At 43.1% G+C, this 21813-nt stretch overlaps 1 protein-coding gene across 2 annotated transcripts in view; it reads right to left on the minus strand.

Annotated features, from left to right (window-relative positions):
• Positions 1-1874: 1874 nt before the first annotated feature.
• The window catches only part of LOC106805163 (tubulin epsilon chain-like), a 21126-nt gene continuing 1187 nt past the window's right edge, over positions 1875-21813 (minus strand). Inside the window, exons 2-14 of one of the 2 annotated variants that reach the window (XM_014806659.1) lie at positions 11136-11209; positions 10728-10847; positions 9088-9203; positions 8464-8655; positions 5979-6099; positions 5553-5636; positions 5217-5326; positions 4867-5007; positions 4472-4612; positions 4067-4241; positions 3114-3322; positions 2354-2429; positions 1875-2161 (exon numbers count right to left, since the gene is read on the minus strand). In XM_014806659.1, coding sequence (XP_014662145.1) covers positions 3146-3322; positions 4067-4241; positions 4472-4612; positions 4867-5007; positions 5217-5326; positions 5553-5636; positions 5979-6099; positions 8464-8655; positions 9088-9203; positions 10728-10847; positions 11136-11209 — 1451 coding nt within the window. In that variant the 3' untranslated portion in view covers positions 1875-2161; positions 2354-2429; positions 3114-3145. The remainder of the gene's footprint in view (positions 2162-2353; positions 2430-3113; positions 3323-4066; positions 4242-4471; positions 4613-4866; positions 5008-5216; positions 5327-5552; positions 5637-5978; positions 6100-8463; positions 8656-9087; positions 9204-10727; positions 10848-11135; positions 11210-21813) is intronic. The other variant, XM_014806660.1, reaches the window with a different exon arrangement.

Consider the following 21813-nt stretch of genomic DNA (forward strand, 5'->3'; position numbering starts at 1 on the left):
ATCGTTGATCGTAGCCAAATGTTGACGGACGGACGGACGGACGTACGACGACCCATGGTAATAGCTCAGCTTGACGATGTCAAGGTGAGCTAAAAATCACCATTTACAAGCTCGCACATGGTTGCCTTCTAGTCGAGTGATTTATTACTGCGTGTATACCGATTAAATAACCATATTAAACGCATTCTTATTCAGACGAGGCCCGATCGTAGCAGTATGATTTATTGCTATATGTCTCGGTATGCGAACAAACTAGAAATAGACGGGATCTTGCTTACGCGTAGAATGAAGAATGATTTGATCGTATGTTTCCGAAATGTAAATATAAAATGGATTCCGATCTAGGCGTTTGTCATACGTCTTCTAATTAAACTACGATTTATTAGCAAACGCAAGGATACACGTGTTTAAATTAAGCAGTAATTGATAACTTATGCGTGTAAAAATTCTGATGAACATTCGTTCGAATGAACATCGTAATCGCCTGACATAGTTTGTGAGCGCACAGCCGTGATTAATAATACCAATCTGTTTTGAGCAACGGCCCGTGTGATCAATTATACGTTCACTGCCATCATGATCAATTACCCATGTGCTAATTTTGTGTAAAGAATAACAGCAAACAATATGTTCAGAGGTCCGTCAGTTTGTTATATAATAGTTTTACTAGCTTTTTTATAGATTACGGCTAAGTCGTCTTGTTTTGATTTGTATCTTAATTTCATTTTGCTCTGATCGCCATTTAAATTTTCACTTTTAATTTTTAATTTTCGGTGCAAAAACTAATATCACACAAAGATACAAATAACGCGTGCGTGCGTGTCTGTGTGTGTGCGTGTGCACGTGTGTGCGTCCGCCTCCGATATTGTCGGTCCGATATTGGCGGATTTTATCGAATGATCGCAAAAGTGACCAACTCTGCTTACCGATATCTCATTGGTTATTAAAATCACATATATCTACGACATGCCATGTGCACACCGTCTAAAACTTAGGAGTAGGAAGCGATGCAAAAATGAGAGGGTGTTCACCTACATCCGTTTTGATGTAAAAGTCTAATAGATGACTTTTTCCTCAAATTTAGCATGTTCTACAGAAACAACCGCGATGTGGCGAAACGGTTACATTTATAACCGCACTGACGTCATAACGACTTGGCTGAACTACGGTACTACTATACGGGCATTCAAGTAGCGCGTGCATATGTCTACAAGTACGTACAGTTCACGAACGGAGGCACGTATAGACAGACACATTACGTTATAAAGATCAGTTTAATCAGTAGCCATCTCGCAGCCCCCAGACACCAGGTGTGCAGACAGACGACTACATGCCAAACGTGCGTGCAAGCATATGGCATATGTATTTTGTTTCATAATTAGATTTTTTGTTTTATGGTTGATTTTATCACATATAACATTTACGGATCGAATGCTTCGATTCACGGATCAAATGATTCGATTCATAGATCGAATGATTCGATTCACGGATCGAATGATTCAATTCACGGATCGAATTATTCGATTCACGGATCAAATGATTCGATTCACGGATTGAATGATTCGATTCACGGATAGAATAATTCGATTCACGAATCGAATGATTCGATTCACGGATAGAACGATTCGATTCACGGATCGAATGATTTGATTCACGGATCGAATGATTCGATTCACGGATCGAATGATTTGATTCACGGATCGAATGATTCGATTCACGGATCGAATGATTCAATTCACGGATCGAATGGTTTGATTCTCTTCTCTGATATAAAATCAAATAATGTGAACATTTAAAACAGGGAATTATTGTCGATTTATTGCATATAACATAATTATTATGATTAAATAATCATATATTATATGTGATAAATCAAATGTTATATGCAATAAATCAAATGTTATATGTGATAAATCGAATGTTATAAATGGATTCCGCTGGATGAGCATCCAGGGCTTTAGCTGAGATAGTTCATGTTATGTTAGCAATGAATAGATAGTTTCCACTTTGGGCAGTCTCAGCATATTTTTCTAACATGTAACATGTGTAGAAAGTTGGTGACATCTTTTCCTGTCAGGCAACAATAGTGACGTGTGAGGTGAAGTTCATTCAACGTGCACCTACTGACCTGGCTACTGGCCAGTACCTCGATAACTTTCACCTTGAAAAATAGAAGAAAGGTCATTGGAAAACGAGTTTAGATGCTCCCTTTAGTTTATTCTAATCTATAACTATACCTAATCTAACCAAAAGCAGCCCTACTTAACTCTACAGAACTGGGGTGAACCAATTTGAACAAAAAGTAACCTAAGTTGAAATGACACACAATATAATGGTTAGATAAGATACTCACCACACAAACACATCAAATTAGTTGCTTGCACCATTAGTCCTAAACCCGAGTTAGATCCCCGAGATATGAACGAGAACTGCAAAGAATAGCACACACACTTTAGACATGGTTTGATGCTATCTGGCTGAGATCACAATATCGCTTAACAGATAGGAATGTCGAATTCCACAAGAGGTTGAATATCTCATATCAAAACTTCACTTTCTTAAATACAAAATTGAGATTTTATATAAACCCTTGGTGAATAAAGATATCATCTATCATAACAATGGAAGGCATGAGGTAGAATTTCATTATGTTGATTCTTATTGATTTAATCCTATGCAAAGTAGCACAGGACAAGTGCTTGTTGATTTGATTATACGATGCATAATTATACTAACATTTCTTACATAACTAAGTACCAAAGCCAAACAACTAAGGTCAAGGGCTCACTGAAGCCTAAATTACTATAAAAATTATAGCCATTGAAATTCCACATGTTAATAATACCAGAAATATGTTATGCAATTCATATAATATAATATAATATAATATAGTATAATATATAACATAATATAATATGAATATCTTGATAATACGTATAGTCTATTTAATTTATTATAAAATGAAGTTTCTCATCAGGTTAAAATGCAGGTTTCCATCTAGAAACTCATTTTCCGTAATCATCCCCTTACCTTAGCCCGACCAGGCTGTGCGACCGATTGTCTACTAAGGTCTTCTAACCCTAGCAAGACCGTTTCTTGGAGCTACCCCTTACCTATACGTATGTCTTTATTATGTTCGTTGAGCCTAGGTGTATTGCATGCTGTAATCAGATGCTGCCACCTGTAGGCGGGGAATGAAAATAGACTGCCTTGTCGTCTGAAGGTCTTTGTATTCGGCGATAAGACTTTGCACCGACTGCAGGCTATCGTCAAACTCTGCTACCTCCATACCGTCCACTGTCAGGTAGTGATGTAAGTGTGCCTGTAATAAATGAACCAAAAAACATCGCTGATTAAACATGTTTCAGCCGTATCTGTTAGTATGATCACATAATCTTTTAGTAGGTAGTGTGCACACGCACGGTTCTTGTGGGAAAAACAGATAACATGCGAACAGTCGTATCTGAACAACATCTATCCCCGCCGGAGGGGGGGGGGGCTCATACATAGACGCAACAATACAAACTTACAGTAGCAGTAGATGTAATGCAGTCTTACATCACATACACATACTTAAAAATTGCCACCTTAAGCAATGGTCATATACATTGTTCTGTTTGATCACTATCAAGGCAAATAACACAGAAAAATACTTCTGTGCTGTATCATGCCGCATGCAACCCCCACAGTTAGAAATCAAATATCTGCAACTCCCAATCAGCTGTCATCCGAAAAACACTTATTAGTTTACCCAAACAGAGTAGGAAATTACGCCAGAATGCACTATTACTTTTGATGTCATTTTGAAGTATTATTTGTGCATTATATGACTTTATAATGATTGGACATAGAAATGTATATGCACAGTGTGCTCATGTTTGTCATTTTTAAGTATTTGTTTCACGTCTAATGCTTTAAAGTGGAAATAGATTTATAATCTAGGGATTAAGAACCATAACATATACATATATTATTATGAAAATGTGCCACATCACGAATTGTCTGCAAGATAGTAAAGGAGAAGTGTTATTATGCTATAGCATTTTGTTAAACAGGGCCAAATTACCTTTCTTTTATAGAGCCTGTTGAACCTCACCACCAAGTCAGTGAAGGTTTTCTCTATGCATGTATTATTTGCCAATGTCAAGAGTGAATATGGCTGGCCAGTAGGTGGCACTGCACACAGTCCTGTTTTCCAACCCTCCTGGTTCCAATGCACAAACCTCAGTGACGACTTGATTCTATAAATGACAAAATACGTAACGGTTTTGTAGTAGCTGAATGTTTTTCTCATACGTAAAAATGGAATGAGCTTTGGTCTGATATAGGTGTGATAAATGGTGCCTAGAGTTTCCTATAGGCATAATACAATTGTACATTGGTCTGCTGGAGGCATGCTAATTATACCTGTGTTTGACATGATGTTCAACCAGGCACTATTAATGTAGCTGGGCCTGAAAAGAGAGCTCACCTCTCAATATTACGCCGCACGTCTGACAACTGTGCCTTGCCTCTAACCATTAGGGCACAGGCCAAGTAAAGGCCATGCTTTGGATCAGCTCTAATCAGTTGGTGGGCTGGTGAAAATGCATCACCGAACATTGAGTCCAGTCTGCAATGATGACAGGAAGGAGTGTCACGCATAGATGTCATAAAATATGCATCGCAATCAATTTGTTACAGACGTATGCATGAAAACCAATTTTTTACGAAGATTTAATGATGCTAAAGTGTCATTTAAGGTTACAGCTTAATTGCACAGGGAATTACAGAAGGTGAACGCAGTAACGAATTACAAGCTATAAAAAACGAATGCGACAATGTAGCCCGATAATAACATACCCGATAATAATGCGATAATATTACCTGCGTTGTGGTATATTGACATCAGTGAGACTGTATAGTGGTGCCATGCTTGATACGAGGTAGTGAAGTCGTGGGAATGGCACCAGATTCATCGATATCTCATTCAGGTCAACATTTAGAGAACCCTCGAATCTGGCAGAGCTGAAAATAAGGTACATACACTAGGATAAAAAAGTAAAAATCTTACAATGATATTTTCACAAAAAAAGGATCTAGGGATTAATTATTAGAGGTTCTTCAGAAGAATGTCTAAAATACTTGACAAATATCTCATGAGCAGTTAGCTGTCAAGGCTCACAGCCGAACCGAAGAAGTACCAACCGAACTCATGCATTCATTGTATAGCTTACCAGGTGAGATTGAGAAGAAGATTTGCAACGATGTTGTTCATGCTATCGAATGCTTTCTGAACACTGCATTTGCCTGCCCCCTGGTGGCTATCAGATACAGCACTGCCTTCCTATGAAATATGACACAGAAAAGGACGAGTGCAAGAATTCATGTGCCAATTGCATAATATGATGCTAGTCAATATGAGAAGATGTAACTGAGTAGTGTGATTCTCATGCCTCTAAACTTATCTATTAGAGTTATATAAAAAACTAATAGTGTTTCTATAACAAAACTCTAGAACTATAATAATAGCAACTACTACAAAACAATATAAAATAATCGTAACAGCATACCTTTATTTTTGCTGCGGATGTATGAATCCCCGCTTTACTTTGACTGGAGAATTTTGAAATTCTTGTACATATGTCTTGTAGGGCCTTAAATAAACTGCATGTTTTAGCTCCTTAATATAATGTCAATGTGTTTTTATGATCGTAAGGTGAAAAGATATTTAAAAAAAGCCATTTTAATCTCGTTGATAAATTCATGTAGACATGTAAAATATTTATAGAATATGGTTTCTGAATACTTAAAATTGAAAGATTGGACATGTTAAAATCACAAAATTTGTTGAAAATCCTTGATAAATAAAAGGTAAAACTTGCTAAAACCACATGACTACCAAGTGAGCATGATCGATGGTCACATGATGACGAAAGATTATTGTCACCTAAATAAGACGACACAAGTGAAGAGGAGTTGCACCGCTGTTGTAATACCTGGTTTTCGATCGGAAGCACGCATTCTGCGACTTCTGTGAGCTGCTTCAGTGCCAGAATGCTGTTGTAGGGGGATGTGATAACATCATCGTCCGCTGATGGGAAAACGGCTGTCACAAACCTGAATGGAACCATCTAGAATAAGCCAAGCTTGCAACACTATTCCCACCTTTTGAAGATGTGATGACTGATCATGACTCACACGAAACAAACACATGTCCAGGAAATCATTTAGAATAGAATCAGAATAGAGTCGATTAGAATAGAATAGAGTAGAACTTCGAATCGAAACTCGCCTGAAAAATACATTAGTAAACCTTACACCGAGGTAAGCCATACCACCCTATATAAAAAGACGAGCGGGACATACAGCATAACATGTAGATCATAGGTAAACATTCAGTGAAACTTGTACTTCCAACATCCAGATGAGACGGGATACTAGAGAAGCGTTGCCGAAAGAAGGTGTTGACCCAAAGTGCTGAGCGCAGATCTTGCGCGCAGTTCCGCGGCAAGGCGCACGCGACCGCGGGAACGTCCTACGACAGTATGCAGCGCTGGCAGCTATGGATCCGTGCGCCGACTGCTTAACCGCGGCGCACGCGATTCCATAGCTGCCAGGCAACAGTCCACAATTTTTTAAAGTGGGGACACAGACGAGGCCAACATTTGGGAACGTGAACATTGTTCACTTGTTATAAAAACATAAGTCTCTGTTCGTTAACCTACTGTGTCACTGGCGTAAATCAATCAGAAAGACTTGACTGAATTTCGGGCGTTTTCGCGGAACGAGGCTTGCCCAGTAATGGAAATGGCTGCAAGGACATAAAGGCTATATAGACTGGGACTCACTCTGCCTCACCTCGATTACCATCCTGAGTGTAACCTAAGCAAGCCGAGAGTGAAGCGAGTGCCAGTCTATGCTATAGGCGGCGTGCGCAGGCGCGGCACGTGCCTTTCCACTCGCTGACGAGCCTCGCATTGAACGCTGTGCAAAACGTTGCAGTGTTGGCGGCTGACAGCCATTTCCATTACTGGCCAAAGGCTTCGCTGAACGCGAGAATTTCGTCATCTGTGTATTTCGCATGACACAGCCGGTTACGACAGAGAACATTATTTTTTATACAAGTAGAATAAGCTGTTGTTCACAGGAGAAACAAAGATGCACTGTTGAATGTGTATTTCGTGCTGTTGAAAGTTTCAAATGAAGTGATCGTCGAGCGAATTTTGGCCGCACGCTCCTACCTGTCTATATATTATATTTAGTGTAAGCCGTGCAACAGTCCGCCGCGAGAGCATGGGCAGCCCGGCAGGCGTACGCTTGGAACGTAGGATTTCGACTGAATTACAGAAAGCTCGGCAATAATAGGTCAACAGAGAGTAGGTCCCCTATGCTGCCTATAGAAACAGAAGAAGTGGTAGTAAATAGATTCCGTATTTAGTTAGCATTATATTTATTATATTTAGTCGGAGTACTATAACACTAAAGGAGTCGTCATCTATCTAATATTTAGTAACTTACTAGTAACTAGTAACACAGTTTGTCATTATTAGCTCCTGGTAGTCACTAGTATATATAGTATACTGTAGTACTAGTAGTCCTGGTACTTAGTAGTACTAGTACTAGTATACTTACTACTACTCAGAATTCATTGTAACATTGTACGCGCTTGTAGTAATAGAAGTATCGTAGTGTGGATACAGACATTGTCCGATGCTCGCCATTGTGGGCATTCGTGTTAGATGATTCCACGGAAATATATATATAGTAGCTTAGGTTGCCTGTAGAATCACACGAGTACGAGCACATCTGGTTTTCATTGGGACTCCATGTCTCCTCTTCCTTGCCGTCCAGTCGGAGCACTCCGGAAGTTCCACGTGAATTCTAACCGGAACACTTACAAAGTCAAACTTCCACTGTTCACAGTTTAGGCACTTCCTGCCACCCAAGTTGAAATCTTTAGTTTGGAATGAGGAGTGTAATACATGCAGAAGATACAAATAGCAGATAACAGTGAACATGAACTAACTGTAATTAGTACGAATAGCGAAGACGAACTTCCTATATATCGTATTCCCTAAACTCAGCCAGTCAACCGTGAACGCATGAGCCTATATATTGTTACAGTCAACAAAAAAACTCCGTTATTACAGAAAGAAAGCGCGCCTAGTAAGCCTATCTGAAATGTGGCAGCATTTCTAAGCCCGTCTCTACATAACTGGTAGTGAGATCCCTCGTGCAATGGGCAGAACTGCTCAATTCATCGAAAAGCCGGCTTCAAGCCTCTCCTAGAAAGGACCGGAATACTTGCGTTGGGTAGAGGGCAGCGACATTGCAAAAGTGGCCGCTACGCGGCGTTTGAGCGCTTCGCGCGGATATCCGGCTGCAGATCGTCAAGTTAAATTTACGAGAAGTTGACAAATCCAAGAGAAATACTACATTAAATTCGTACTAATCATCGCAGATTCTTGAAATCATGCATACCGGTTGTACACGTCGGGAAATTCGTCGCGAAGCATGCCGAGTATCGCCGTGCCGACGCCAGATCCCGTGCCGCCGCCCATCGAATGCAAGACGAAGAAACACTGCAGCGCGTCGCACATCTCTGCTTCCCTCCGCACACTCTCGACGATCGCCTCGCGGTACCTGCGGCCGTAGAATCTGTTCCCGACAGCCCTGTCAATCATTTTACAATTTCCACATTTATTTTTATGATGGATATGTTATTTATTTTATCATATTTCATTGTATATAAAAAATAATAATAATGATAATTCATATACCATATATTATATTCCCATTTTTTCACATTATCATTTTCATATTACGTTATGATATTTTATTACGTAATATGATACACTGTTTGTATCATTATGAGTCATACGAGATTCAAAACAGATGTGAGGCTTTGTCAGTGATTTCTCATGAACGTGTGTCTACGAGAGCACTTTTTCTCTTAGACGAACTGCATAGATGTTATAGCGTGAACAGTGAAGTAGCTAGCTGCTGTTAGCTTTGCACACAGCTTCATTTATATCTACCTCACATAGAGACTTAATGATGCCAGATTCGGATATAAAAACTTAATAGCATGAAAAATTCCTTTACCAGTTATTTCCAGACCCGGATACATCTGTGATGAACTGTTTGTGATCAAACACGTCTCCCAGGGGTCCTTTCAGTGCTGCATTGACCACACCTTCCTCCATGTCGACAAGAACTGCCTAGAAGTATAAATGAAAGTGTCAATGACACTATAGCTCACCTTGGGTGTGATAGAAGAAAGAGATGATATTTAAAATTTGGTAAGTGTTTCAGTTACGATGGACCAAAATATGCGATCAAATGTCCTTATTCCCTGTTTCATACTAATAGAAATTTCACTGTTTTCCTTCAGGGTTAGTTTTAATGCGAAAATAAATGTTTCAGATCTGAAAGTCTGAAATCTGGGCAAGAGATGGCGCTACGCCTAAATGATCAACATTTTGGTTTTCGATTATTGAGCAAAGCAATTAAATATTTCAGTCAAATTACTGTAACGAAGAATCTAAAACACAATATTACACGTAGGTATGATTAGGTAGGTAGGTAGGTAAATTTAACAAAATCGAATTAATCTAGATGGCCATTTTCATTTTTGCCAAAAAGTGGGCGTGGCTCGAAAGTAGGTCGACTGGCGTGCTCCAAAATAGGACGTGCAAATCTCTCCCGTAAGAGTAACAACTGTATGCAATTTGAAACATGTGGGTCAAACGGTTCTTGAGTTATCGTTGACCGTAAGCAGACACTGAAATGCATAGTGAAACTGCCAAAATCTGCCTAATTTGCATAATTTAAAAAAATTATCAAAACACGTGTGATATGTTTTGGGGCCAGTCCTTATTCATTCACATACCAAAAATGAGCAAAATCCATTGAGCCTGAACTGACTTATGGCCATTTCCATTTTTGCCAAAAAGTGGGCGTGGCTCGAAAGTAGGTCAACTGGCGTGCTGCAAAATAGGACTTTCAAATCTCTCCCATAGGAGTAACAGCTGTACATGCAAATTGAAACATGTGGGTCAAACGGTTCTTGAGTTATCGTCGACTGTAGGCAGACACTGAAATAGCTCATCATGACGATGTCAAGGTGAGCTAAAAATCAGTTATCCACCTATGCACTTTGCCAGGAGTAATACAGTACTTCTCTTCTCAGCCAAGTGTGTGTATTTGTCGACTAGTTAAATTCACAACTTTATCACTTCTAAGTAATGCTTTTGCCACCTCATACAAAAAGAATTTCCGAAAAATTTATTTTATGTCACCACTGAGCCTACACTCTTTGTATATTTCAGCCATAGCTCTACTGTCACAGAGGAGAGTAATACTGATATCTTTCCTTGTTACATATACGATGCATTACTACTATTTACTAGGCAATCTGAACTGAGTCAAACACTTTAACATTGCAATTTGTGCTAGCTTACTATGTTTTCCTACCAAACTCTGTTAGCACAAACCTATTTATGAAATTGAATTTAAAGAATAAAACTATATCTTTACAGGGTACTCCAAGAGCACTTATAGCCTGGCGGCCCGCCAGGCTATCGTCGAGCCCCGTCATCCTAAAATGCACCCGCCACTCTAAATATCATAGCCCCCGGACCCCCTAGCACGCAAACCGCCTTCGGCGATTTGCAACTCGGACCGTAAAGGCAACACACGCCATGCTATAATGAAAAAGCTTGGAGAACCCTGCTTTATATTACCCTTGCTTTAAGCGTGTGAATCATTCCGATACCATCACCAACAGGAATTTGTTGACATTTTCCATTACGCGTGTCAACATTACGGAAGAAATGACCTAGTGCCTCATCAAATACGCCATTCTGAAACAATAACATATGTACTGTTAAGTACTGTACAGTCTGCTTTTCCTATCCCCACATATGGAGCCTAACTAAGGTGACCTCAATATTGGTTTATAACTTTATATAAAAATAACATTATTAAATCATTTGTGATTGCATATATAATATATGTATATATATATATTACATGAATTTTATAACAATTAAAGTAAGGAAATATCAATCTAATATTCAGGTGACCATAAATCAGCCATAGAAGACATGCAGTAACACTGAAGAAACTGGTATACTATTTATTATACTAACCTTGTTATTTGCAGCATGTTCACGAAGAGCAAGATCCCAGAAACGGCAGCCAATTTGATTTCCACACTGACCAACTGAAGAATTAATTTATATTATGCTTACATATTGAAAAACAATAAAAATCTATTTTTAGTAGTATTAATTCCTGTAAATTTATGCCCTGTATTGCTCCTCTGCAACACACAAGTTTACTGCACGCACCCCGCTGTGTACAAACAACAAAAGTATAAGCCTCGTCTACACGACGAACCTTACTTAACTCGAGTTAAGCGTTAACTCGAGTTAGCGATTATGTAGCGTCTACACGACAACACCCGATAGCGATTATTACCGATTTATTATGCATGCGTGCGTGCGTGTGTATGTAAACGTGCGTGCGTGTGTGCGTGCGTGTGCACGTACACGTGCATGCATGCGTGTGTGTGCACGTACACGTGCGTGCGTGCGTGTGCGTGCATGCATGCATGCATGTGCACGTACACCTTACACGTGCGTGCGTGCGCGCGTGCGCAGGTACGTTCGTGCGTGCGTGCGTGCGTGCGTGCGTGCGTGTGCAGGTACACGTGCGTGCGTGCGCGCGTGCATGTGCACGTAGACGTGCGTGCGTGCGTGTGTGCACGTACACGTGCGTGCATGCGTGCATGTGCGTGTGTATGTAAACGTGCGTGTGTGCGTGCGTGCGTGTGCACGTACACGTGCGTGCATGCGTTCGTCTGTGCGTGTGCACTTACATGTGCATGCGTGCGTGCGTGCATGTGCACGTACACGTGCGTGCATGCGTTCGTCTGTGCGTGTGCACTTACATGTGCATGCGTGCGTGCGTGCATGTGCACGTACACGTGCGTGCATGCGTTCGTCTGTGCGTGTGCACTTACATGTGCATGCGTGCGTGCGTGCATGTGCACGTAGCGTCGTGCGCATTAACACGTCGTGTGCCACGTACAGTGGCATGCCATGTAGTGTGGTGCGTGGCGTGGCGTGCGTGCGTGCGTGCGTGCGTGCGAACGTACATATCGTACTGAGTGTTGCCGCTATCGTGGAGGTTAAGGCTAACTCGAGGTTTAAGAGCGCTTACACGGCTGTAAAACTCGAGTTAGCTTAACCTCCGATCGACTGGCGAGCGGTTAAGCTAAACTCGAGTTAAAGGCCGTGTAGACGCCCATTAACTCGATTAATATTTCGTCGTGTAGACGAGGCTATAGAGTGAAAAAATATGAGGAAAAAATAAAGGAAAAAATAAGAATGTAGAGCTCATACCTTGGTGAGCAGTAATATATAACGTTCAAAAACTAATTTATATATCCATTTTAAATTGTAAGTTTCGCTGCGCGCTTTGCGTGATTGAGCGCCACGTCGCACACAACGCACACACGTCAGCCATGCACACGCGCTGCGCTTCACGCACACACGTTCAACACACATGCGCTCACACACACACGCGATCACGGAGGCACACAGCGCTCACGCACATCCGGCACACGCACACACGCGTCGCCACGGAACGCGCTGACGGCACCACTACGTGCAGCACACGCGTCGGACGGCACACACGCGGCACACACACAGCGCCACGCCACACAAGTCGCACACACGCGCATCACCGTACAGCACCGTTTCGCACACGCAACACGATGTCGCACACCTTAACTGCGCGTCACGCACCACCATCGCACCACTACGTCACATACACGCGCTCACGCCACACCCCGCGCTCACAGCATACAGCGCGCTCACGGCGCATCACGCACACACGTCGCACACTGACGCGCTCACCGCATACACGCGCTCACGCAGCGACACCGTCGCACACACGCGCTCACGCACACACGTCGCGACACGCCACGCTCGACGCACAGCCGCACGTCGCACGCATGCCGTCACGCATCACAACGCGCTCACGCATGACACGCCTTCGACGCACCACAACAGCGGCTCCGACGCACGAACGACTTCGGCACACACGCGCTCAGCGGGTGCACACACGCGCTCACGCACGACACGTCGCACAACCGCACACACTCGCACACGCAGCACATGTGCCACACGACCGCTCACGGCACACACGTCGTATACACGCGCGATCGCGCACGACACGGCGCTCCACAGCACACACATCACACACAGGCCGCTCACGCCACAACACGCGCTCACGCGCGGCACACTACGCCGCAAGCACGACACACGCCACAGCACATGCCTCACGGCATCGACACGCCGCTTACGCACACACGTCAGCGCCACACGCGCTCACGCCAGCCGTCACACCATCGTAACGTACCATCGCGCGCTCACACACATCACGCGCACAACTGCGACCCACGCGCGTCACGTACACACGCGTCGCACACGCACACCATGTCGCACACCTGACCGCTCACTGCGACACACGTCTAACGGCTACGTGGTACAGTCTAGCTTGCTGCCAGCCGCAGTAAGACGACGATTAAACCAGTCGCGGCTGCATGTACGTATGCCGCGTGGTAGATTACAAATGCTGGCACTGTGAACCCTCGGAAAAAAACGAAAACCGGCGGAAAGACGCGGGAAAGATTTTCATGCCTGAGCGTAGATTCCCCTTCGTTTTGACATAAATCATACTTTTGACAGCGACATGGTTTTCACGTTATTTACCCGTCGTGTGGCAATTGCCACCGCAAATTCTCATGCACAGCACTCGAAGGAGGTCGCGGCCAGGCATCTCGGCTCCCGTGACGTTATCTCCGGAAGAAGTTTTTGTTCAGCTAGCAAAGCCGGTGATAGTATCAGTTGATAACTCTCATATTATGAACATTGTGCATTTTATGAGAAAAGCATGAAAGTTTCTAGCATAGTTAGTATATTACCATGATGTTTATTTTTTCAAGATTGAGGGAAGTGCACATTTTACCCTTTGAGGACGCGTGAGAGGTCAAATCGAGAGAGGCCGCGCAGCGCACCGGGTCTTAATGTTCAAACCACTTAATTTGGAACACCAAAAGCGTAGAAAAAAACATTTAAGGTTTCGATTGCCAACTAAATTTGGGAGACCATGTCATTGATGATTACCTTTGAGATCGCTAAACTTAAAGAACATCATTTAGGCCCGTTGAAGGTCAAAATTGACCAAAAAAAGTAAGAATCTAGGTTGAAATTTGCAACAAATAAACCACCCAGAGACTGTAATTTCACAATAACTTAAGATTCCCATCAAGTTTGATGATCATTTTCAAGTTGCCAAACACTTAACCCTGGCCCAGATTCCTGTCCTTCTGCTGAGCCCCGCAACCATTTATGCTCTTTGCTAGGAAGGTCCAGTGAAAACCTGTCCAGCCACTACACAGGAGGAGGACACTTTTGTTGATCTATGTCGCGTTGTACTATCACATCGAGATGAGTCAACGTGAAGTTTGCGGAAGACTGGCTGGAAGATAAGTGGTTGGAACGAACGCCGCTGGACACGGCTGACATTGCAAGTTCCGGACAGCAAATTCCTTCATACATGCCAGCATGTCACCAAGACAGGGGGACGCCATGATACATGCCAGGTCACAGCTGCGAAGCTTTATACACTCCTCGCAACAAACTTACAATAAGACTGCAACATCCGAGATACTGATGGTCCATGTACGCACTGCCAGTAGTCCGTCTTTGAGGAGTGTGCTCTAAGAGCCAGTGTCCCACTTTACTACGGCTTAATGCCCTGTCATTTGGTGCGTCTCTCTTGCTGCTGTAAAATTCAAGGTCATCTTCTCGGAAGTAACTTCCATCTGACTGGAATCCCTGACGAGCGAGATGCATGCCCTGATGTTTCTCTAGATCACACGCACTACTCCAGGTGGTCTTCCCCGCGTACACATCGCGTTGACATGACGACTCTTGCGAAGAAAACACACCAGATTGCCTAGGCATAATTCAAGTCTGGAAACTTCGTGTGCACAAAAACCAGCAACATAAGTTTTCTGCTATGCAGGCTTGACCAGTCCCATGAACAAAACAATGGCCCAATGGTGAAAGGTTCTGTGGGGCTATAGGACTGACAGGCAATCCAGGCGGCACTCAGTACGCTGGATGACTAAGGCCAACAGAAAGTGGTGCCTAGGATTACCATACAAGAGTTTGAGAAACAGGCCATAAACAACAGGTGAGGTGCTGTGTGACACTGGAACCCTCACCATGAGCAGCAACCTGGAGTGCAAAGCAGCATTCCTGAAGGAGGTTAAGGCACTTGTGACACGTGCTAGAAAGAGATGGGGAATACCATTTACTAGAACACAGCCAAGACCTAACCTAGCATGCTGACACAGAGGGACATCATGGACACCCAGTGGCTAAAACTGTGAGAAGGATTGAGACCGCTTGGTGAGAAGCATACACGTAAGTTGTGACAGAAAGGTTAGAACAGTGTTACAAACACACCTGCACACAGACACTTCCCAAAGAAGCAATTGCCACTTTTCAGTAGCCACCGTCAAGATTAAGTCAAATACGAAGGCACAGCTCCTCCGCAGCACTGAAGAGGACTGTGGGTCTCTTTTTCGAGCTTACATCCCTGTCAAAACTCGAGATGGAGACATCAACAATTTCATTCTCCCATGAAAACCAGGCAGCCCGCCAGCTCTGTCAACTGAGAAAATTGCGGTTTGGGGTTTAAAGCAGATCTAGCTTCGCTGCCTGGAATCAGATCTGCTCAAAACAAATAGTGTGCTTGTGGCTTGATCACAATTCGATGGTCAGGACTGTGGTTCAAATCAAATCCTGGACATCAAGAAACATTTAAAGAGTATGCCCAGAAAAGTGTTTTGCAAGCGATACATCTCTGCTGAACTCGGAAAATCAGCCAGCATCGACCTGGTCTGGAATGTATACCTACCTGCCCAGCCTGAAAGCGTCAACTCAGGACAGAAAGGGAAAGGTATCAGGAAAAGGGTGCTCCTTCTACTGTGATCCAAAGAACTGAAGGACTTCTTTTGCGAGTCAATGAAAGAAACCCGAATTATTTGCTTTCCATGTCCAGCCGCGAGCTTCAATTCCTCTAGCAGAAGGAAGAACTGGTAGCAACCAGTGGAAGTGGGGCCTGTGGCTCTGCTCTGTCGAGTCCATCCTTGCCGCCTTGCCGTCATGTTCACAAGAGAGACTGACAACTGTCCACTCCGCAGTGGGCAGATTGTCTGTGGTCAAAAGGGTGACCATACGTAACCATTGATACCGATGTGGGGTAGCTGGCTGTGGCTTCATTCTCTAAATACTCCTTATGAGCTGTTTCGGTGCCTTGGTGCTTGGCTCAAGCGTTCGTATCATAGCTGTTCACTGAAATGCACTGACACAATGAATCCAACACAGTGTCTCACTCCCCGTCTTTAAACGCTTTCAACTCGGATGTGAACACTGTATCTGCATTCGCTGGCTAAGGAAGAAGAACTGCCTGAGAAAACTTGAATCTTCCTCCGAGGGTTATGATCTTTCAGTGGAACTCACTATGCTGCCGCATGAGGTCAGTGAAGGATCAATGCTATTGCTTAGAAGCGTTTTTGTGGTGTGCTTAGACGCGAACCAGTGAAGAGCACGTAAAGTGAGATTGAAAGCCAGAAGTGAAACAGCTCTTCAACGACAGAGAATCTAAGAACTCTAAAGAAACATCCTCCAACCCAGGCAAGCACTGAGAAGCAGCACATCAAGCGCTCTTGCTTACCAGGCCAACTCGTTGGAACCAGGCTTGGGTCATGATCCAGAGATTCCCAGAAAGCCATCTGACTGGGCTGAAACAAAGGAAACAACTGGGTGGCAGCCTCTTGGACGACTCTCCCTAAAGCAGCAAATCGTGCCTGAATTGATTCCACTGTCGCTGCGAGAAAGCGTGCACGTGGACGCTGCAAGTGTGGCCAAAGCTGCTCTGGCTGTGCTGTTGTGCTGTGGTGCTGCGTGTGTGTGACTGGCTGTGTGTGTGTTTGTTCTGTTTTTGAAACATTACCATAAGGATACTTGAAAATAGGATATTCGACTTTTTGAACGTAATTTCGACCTTGACCCTTGGCCTAAATGCATTCCTTGATTCAAGCGATCTCAAGGGATCAACCATATGAAGGTCATCCCAATTTATTGGAACGACCACTTAAATGTTTTCTACACTGTTTGTTCAAAAATTACAGTGGCGTTTCAACACTAGACCCGTGGACTGGCGGCCATCTTGGATTGTGACCTCTCACGGCGCTCAGAGGTCAAATCTGACTTCCCTCCACATGCTAAAATAAACATCATGGTATATACTAACTATGCTAGAATTTCATGCTTTTCTCATAAAATCACAATTGTTGGGATCGCTGCACTATGATGACGACGTTAGAGCTCTCCCTTTATCACATACTATTACTGACGTTCCGCACAAATTTTAAGAGTCGCAAAAGTCCGCAATGCGCAGAGTCCAAGCAAGTACTAATCACGCTTGTAATTGACGTGCTCTCATCGGAAACCACGCAAAATCCCAATTGCGCAGTCCAATCAGAGCATGTGAATCACCTGCACCGGCAACGTCCAAGATCAAGCGGCGTGGACGAAGACGGCTGAAAGTAAGTTAAATTTTCATGCTTTTCAAACCAACAAGAATTTTTTCTAACAGACTTACTTGATTTCTGGTATTTCCATGCATCAGCACTTTCCAATCAAGACAATATCATCAGGACAGCCATGTCATAAAATACTACAAATAGTACAAACTATACCAGGGATAGAAATAGGCAGTCGGCATCCTTAATAATTATCAACCCCTCATCAGCGATGAAACGAATAGGAATGAGGGAGCTAGCGTTTCGTTGTACTTTCGTTATCCCCTCCCAGGCGCCCAACAGCATCGCTTCCGCGCCATAGGACATGAAACAATCGTTCGCGTGACAGATGGCGTGCCGTACATGCAATCGAGCACCGCTGCTGCCATGAGGACCTACGCACTAGCGGGCAGGCCGGTAACACGGCTAGTATTCTATCTGTAACACCCGCACTGATTACTTTGCTGTCAGTCTACTGTCAAGTACTGTCAAGGTATAATTCATTTTTACATTCTTATCCCCCAATTTCTCAACGAATTTCACGTTTCAGCAAGCATTGACGCCCTGCGACTGTCAAATCCGCCGATGTTCCGCCGATTCCGCCGAAAAATCTCATTCACCGGAGTCAGTAATGTATGCGTGTGCTGTGCGGTAGTGTGCGCGCCCGTGTGTTAAATGTGTATTGTGTGCGTGGGTGCGCGTGTGATTTGTGCGTGCGCAGGCTGTATGTGTGTGAAGCGGTGATTACGGCGTTGCGGCGCGTGTGGCCAATATTTACACACGGAGTGTACACCGTGCCCAGCGCTAGCCGCTCCCATGCCCTGACATTTTTAGACCCGTTTGAGTTGTTTAAGAGCATACAACTATACGCACACTATATATACCAAACCTTGAAATTGGTAAACATTAACGTGTTTCTCACGGGTTTTAATGATAATGTAGCTATACTAAATGTAGATTAAAGTATATATAATAAGCATTTAATTTAGTGACCCTGTCACCCTAGCTAGCAAGCCACACTAAACGCACGCACAACGCACGCACGACTCGCACGGTGCCGCACAACGCCACACCAAAGACATTGCGGCTGCGGTGTACAACAGCCAAACACTGCCGCGCACAAGTGAGTTGTGATCGACCAAAATTAAGAGCAAAACCCAACGAGATAGCGGCGCAGTTGTATGTGTCGTGTATGTGTGGTGCGTGTGCGTGTGCGTGGCGTGGTGCATGTGATGATGTATGCGAGTGTGCGTGTGCGTGGTGTGTAGTATTATGCTTGTGTGCGTGTGCATGGCGTGTGCATGTCCGTGTGTAAATCTGATGTTGTGCGGGGTGCGCCGTGTGATTGTGCCTGCGCATGCGCCCGGTGTGTATGTGTGTGTGCGCGCCGAGTGTGCAAAATATTTACAACGGAGTGTAACCCTGCCCTCGCCGTTCCCTGACCTTTCAGAAAAGATATATCTTCAAAACTACTCATGCATTTGCTTTTTTTTAAGAATTTGACTTATTAATAATGCTTCGTACCAGAATAATATTTTCAAAAATAATATGTAAATAAGTGAAATTGTACTACGAAATTACCCAATTTCCCTTTATTTAAAAAATGTTATGTAATTTTAAGGTAAAATTTCAGATTTTATATATATTTAGATACAATCTTTTTAAACAAATATTGATATATGACTCGAGTCTACATATCAGTATTTACTGTAAATACATCCTCAACTAAAAGGGAGAGATAAATGGTTAAACCGCCTTCCTCAAATCATACCCCACTCAAACCCGTCTGGAGGACGGGTAATAGCTAGCCTAGTTACTTATAATATGTGAAAAAGTGGAAATGTTTTTTTTATTTTTTATTATTTACGGTGACGTAATCACTTTAAATGTAAAATAGTTTTAATTTTTAAACCTAGCATGGGCACAACGAAACTTAATTTCTAAGCGCATTTTCTGCACTCGGCTAGACTATACGGCCTAAATTCCCTGTCGCGCCTCCTTCGAGTTGCTGTGCATGAGAATTTGCGGCTTGGCAACGTCACACGACGGTAAATAACGTGAAAACCATGTCGTGCAAAAGTATGATTTATGTCAAAACGAAGGAAGCTATGCGGTTTGTAATACTACCGGAAGATAGAATACGGACCAGTGAACAAAAGAAGCTCATGTTTGTATACATTTGTATTGTTATTCACATCGAACTCGTACGACAAAAATGTAGTGAAATCAGTACCAAATACGAGTCAAACTCTGTCTCAAACTTTGTCTCATTAACTCCTGATATTATATATTTTTGTAGTCAGCAGCGTGTGTGCTGTGAGACTGAGTGTTGCAGAGGAGCAATTGAACGGCATTTATGTAGAATAACTCGTCGATAGAGAACATATAAACATAGAGCCTTTGGTAGCAAATACATTTCGTGTTTATTTACCATAATCTTATTATTGAAACGTACCAAATGCATATGCATGTGTCGTAGGTGGAACACTCACACTAACACAGGACTTCACAGCTGACACTGGCTCAGCCTCAGTCAGTGGCTGCTGGAGAGGAACCACTGGAACACAGGCACTTGGAACGTCTCAATATAAAAAAAAGGTAAATAAACACGAAATGTTTTACTACTAAAGTCTTAATGTTTCTCTACTCTATTTCACCAATTATTGCCGATATTTACCCGTAAATGCCGGTCAAATACTCATCTGCAACACACTAGTACACCACAAGAACACCCTGTGCACAAACAACATGAATAAGAGAGCAGGTGGGAAAGCGTGATCGCAAAATTTGCTCGACGCTCGCTTCATTTCACACGATTACAGAACAAATACACAACCAACAGCCTCCATCTTGGTATCTATGTGTAGCTAAATGTTCACTTGTTCGAATTATAACAGTTAACTCTGTCCTTTCTTCTTACCTACTCCCGCCAGAGATATCTTGTGTAATCCTGCAGGAAATGTTCTCTCCGTGAAAATGTAAACCGAACGTATCATCCGAAAATCCCTAACGGCGCTACTCGATCTTTCGACCAATCACTGTAGTCATGTTTGTAATGTCATACCCGCACGCATTATGCTTAGCTTGGCGAGCCTCGAAACGGAGCTCGGAGGCAGGCAGCAGCTCATCCCGGCATGCAATGCGCCCCATTACTCGTGTATAAACAGACATCTCGTTCGATTTACATTTTCACTGAAAGAACATTTCCTGGAGGATTTCACGACATATCTCTGGCGGGAGTAGGTAAGAACAAAGAACAGTTATAATTCGAACAAGTGAACATTTAGCTACACATAGATTATATACCAAGATGGAGGCTGTTGGTTGTGTATTTGTTCTGCAATCATGTGAAATAAAGCGAGCGTCGAGGAAATTTTGCGATCACGCTTTCCCACGTACCTACTCTCTTATACATGTTGTTTGTGCACAGGGCGTGCGTGCAGTGTACTTGTATGTTGCAGATGAGCATTTGACCGGCATTTACAGAATACAGGTAATTATCAGCAATAATAGGCAAAAATAGAGTAGAGAAACATTAAGACTTTGGTAGTAAATACATTTTGTGAATTTATTTCCCAATGCGTTATTTCGAAATCTGGCGCCACCGCTGCCATCTTTGTCTCGTTAAAGGCATAATTCGACCATCGATTATGCAAAGTTGACGAATGCTACAGTAACTGGCACCTTGTGTAGTTAATAAGTACATTACCTTATAGCCAAACGCGTATTAGTTTGTCCAATATCACTGCTATCACTTCTGTTACAAGAAATGTCTATTAAATCCGCGCATCCAAGAACATCGGTTGTTTACCAGTACAACCGCCATGCCGTCGTCATCCGCGTAAAACCGCGAGCGGTCATACAGATTATATTCAACTCGGACCTTCGCCAGTATGCTTTGGCCGCAGTCGATTTCGATCCTTGTTTCTAGTGCGCACCTCCGTACCTCTCAGCGTTTTACTCTTGGATTACGGCGAATAATATGAATATACAAGTTCTTGAAGATAACAATTAACATATAATATGGGCAACTAGGCAAATAACTTACCACTAGGCCAAACAATTACACCGGGAAACCCAAACAATCCATCTCAACATCCTTAGCAACATTACGTCACCGGAAACGAACTCGAGGTGAGTCGGGTTGTCCCCTGGTTTTA

The sequence above is a fragment of the Priapulus caudatus genome, unplaced genomic scaffold (assembly GCF_000485595.1).
Source record: "Priapulus caudatus unplaced genomic scaffold, Priapulus_caudatus-5.0.1 Scaffold103, whole genome shotgun sequence".
NCBI lineage: Eukaryota > Metazoa > Priapulida > Priapulimorpha > Priapulimorphida > Priapulidae > Priapulus > Priapulus caudatus.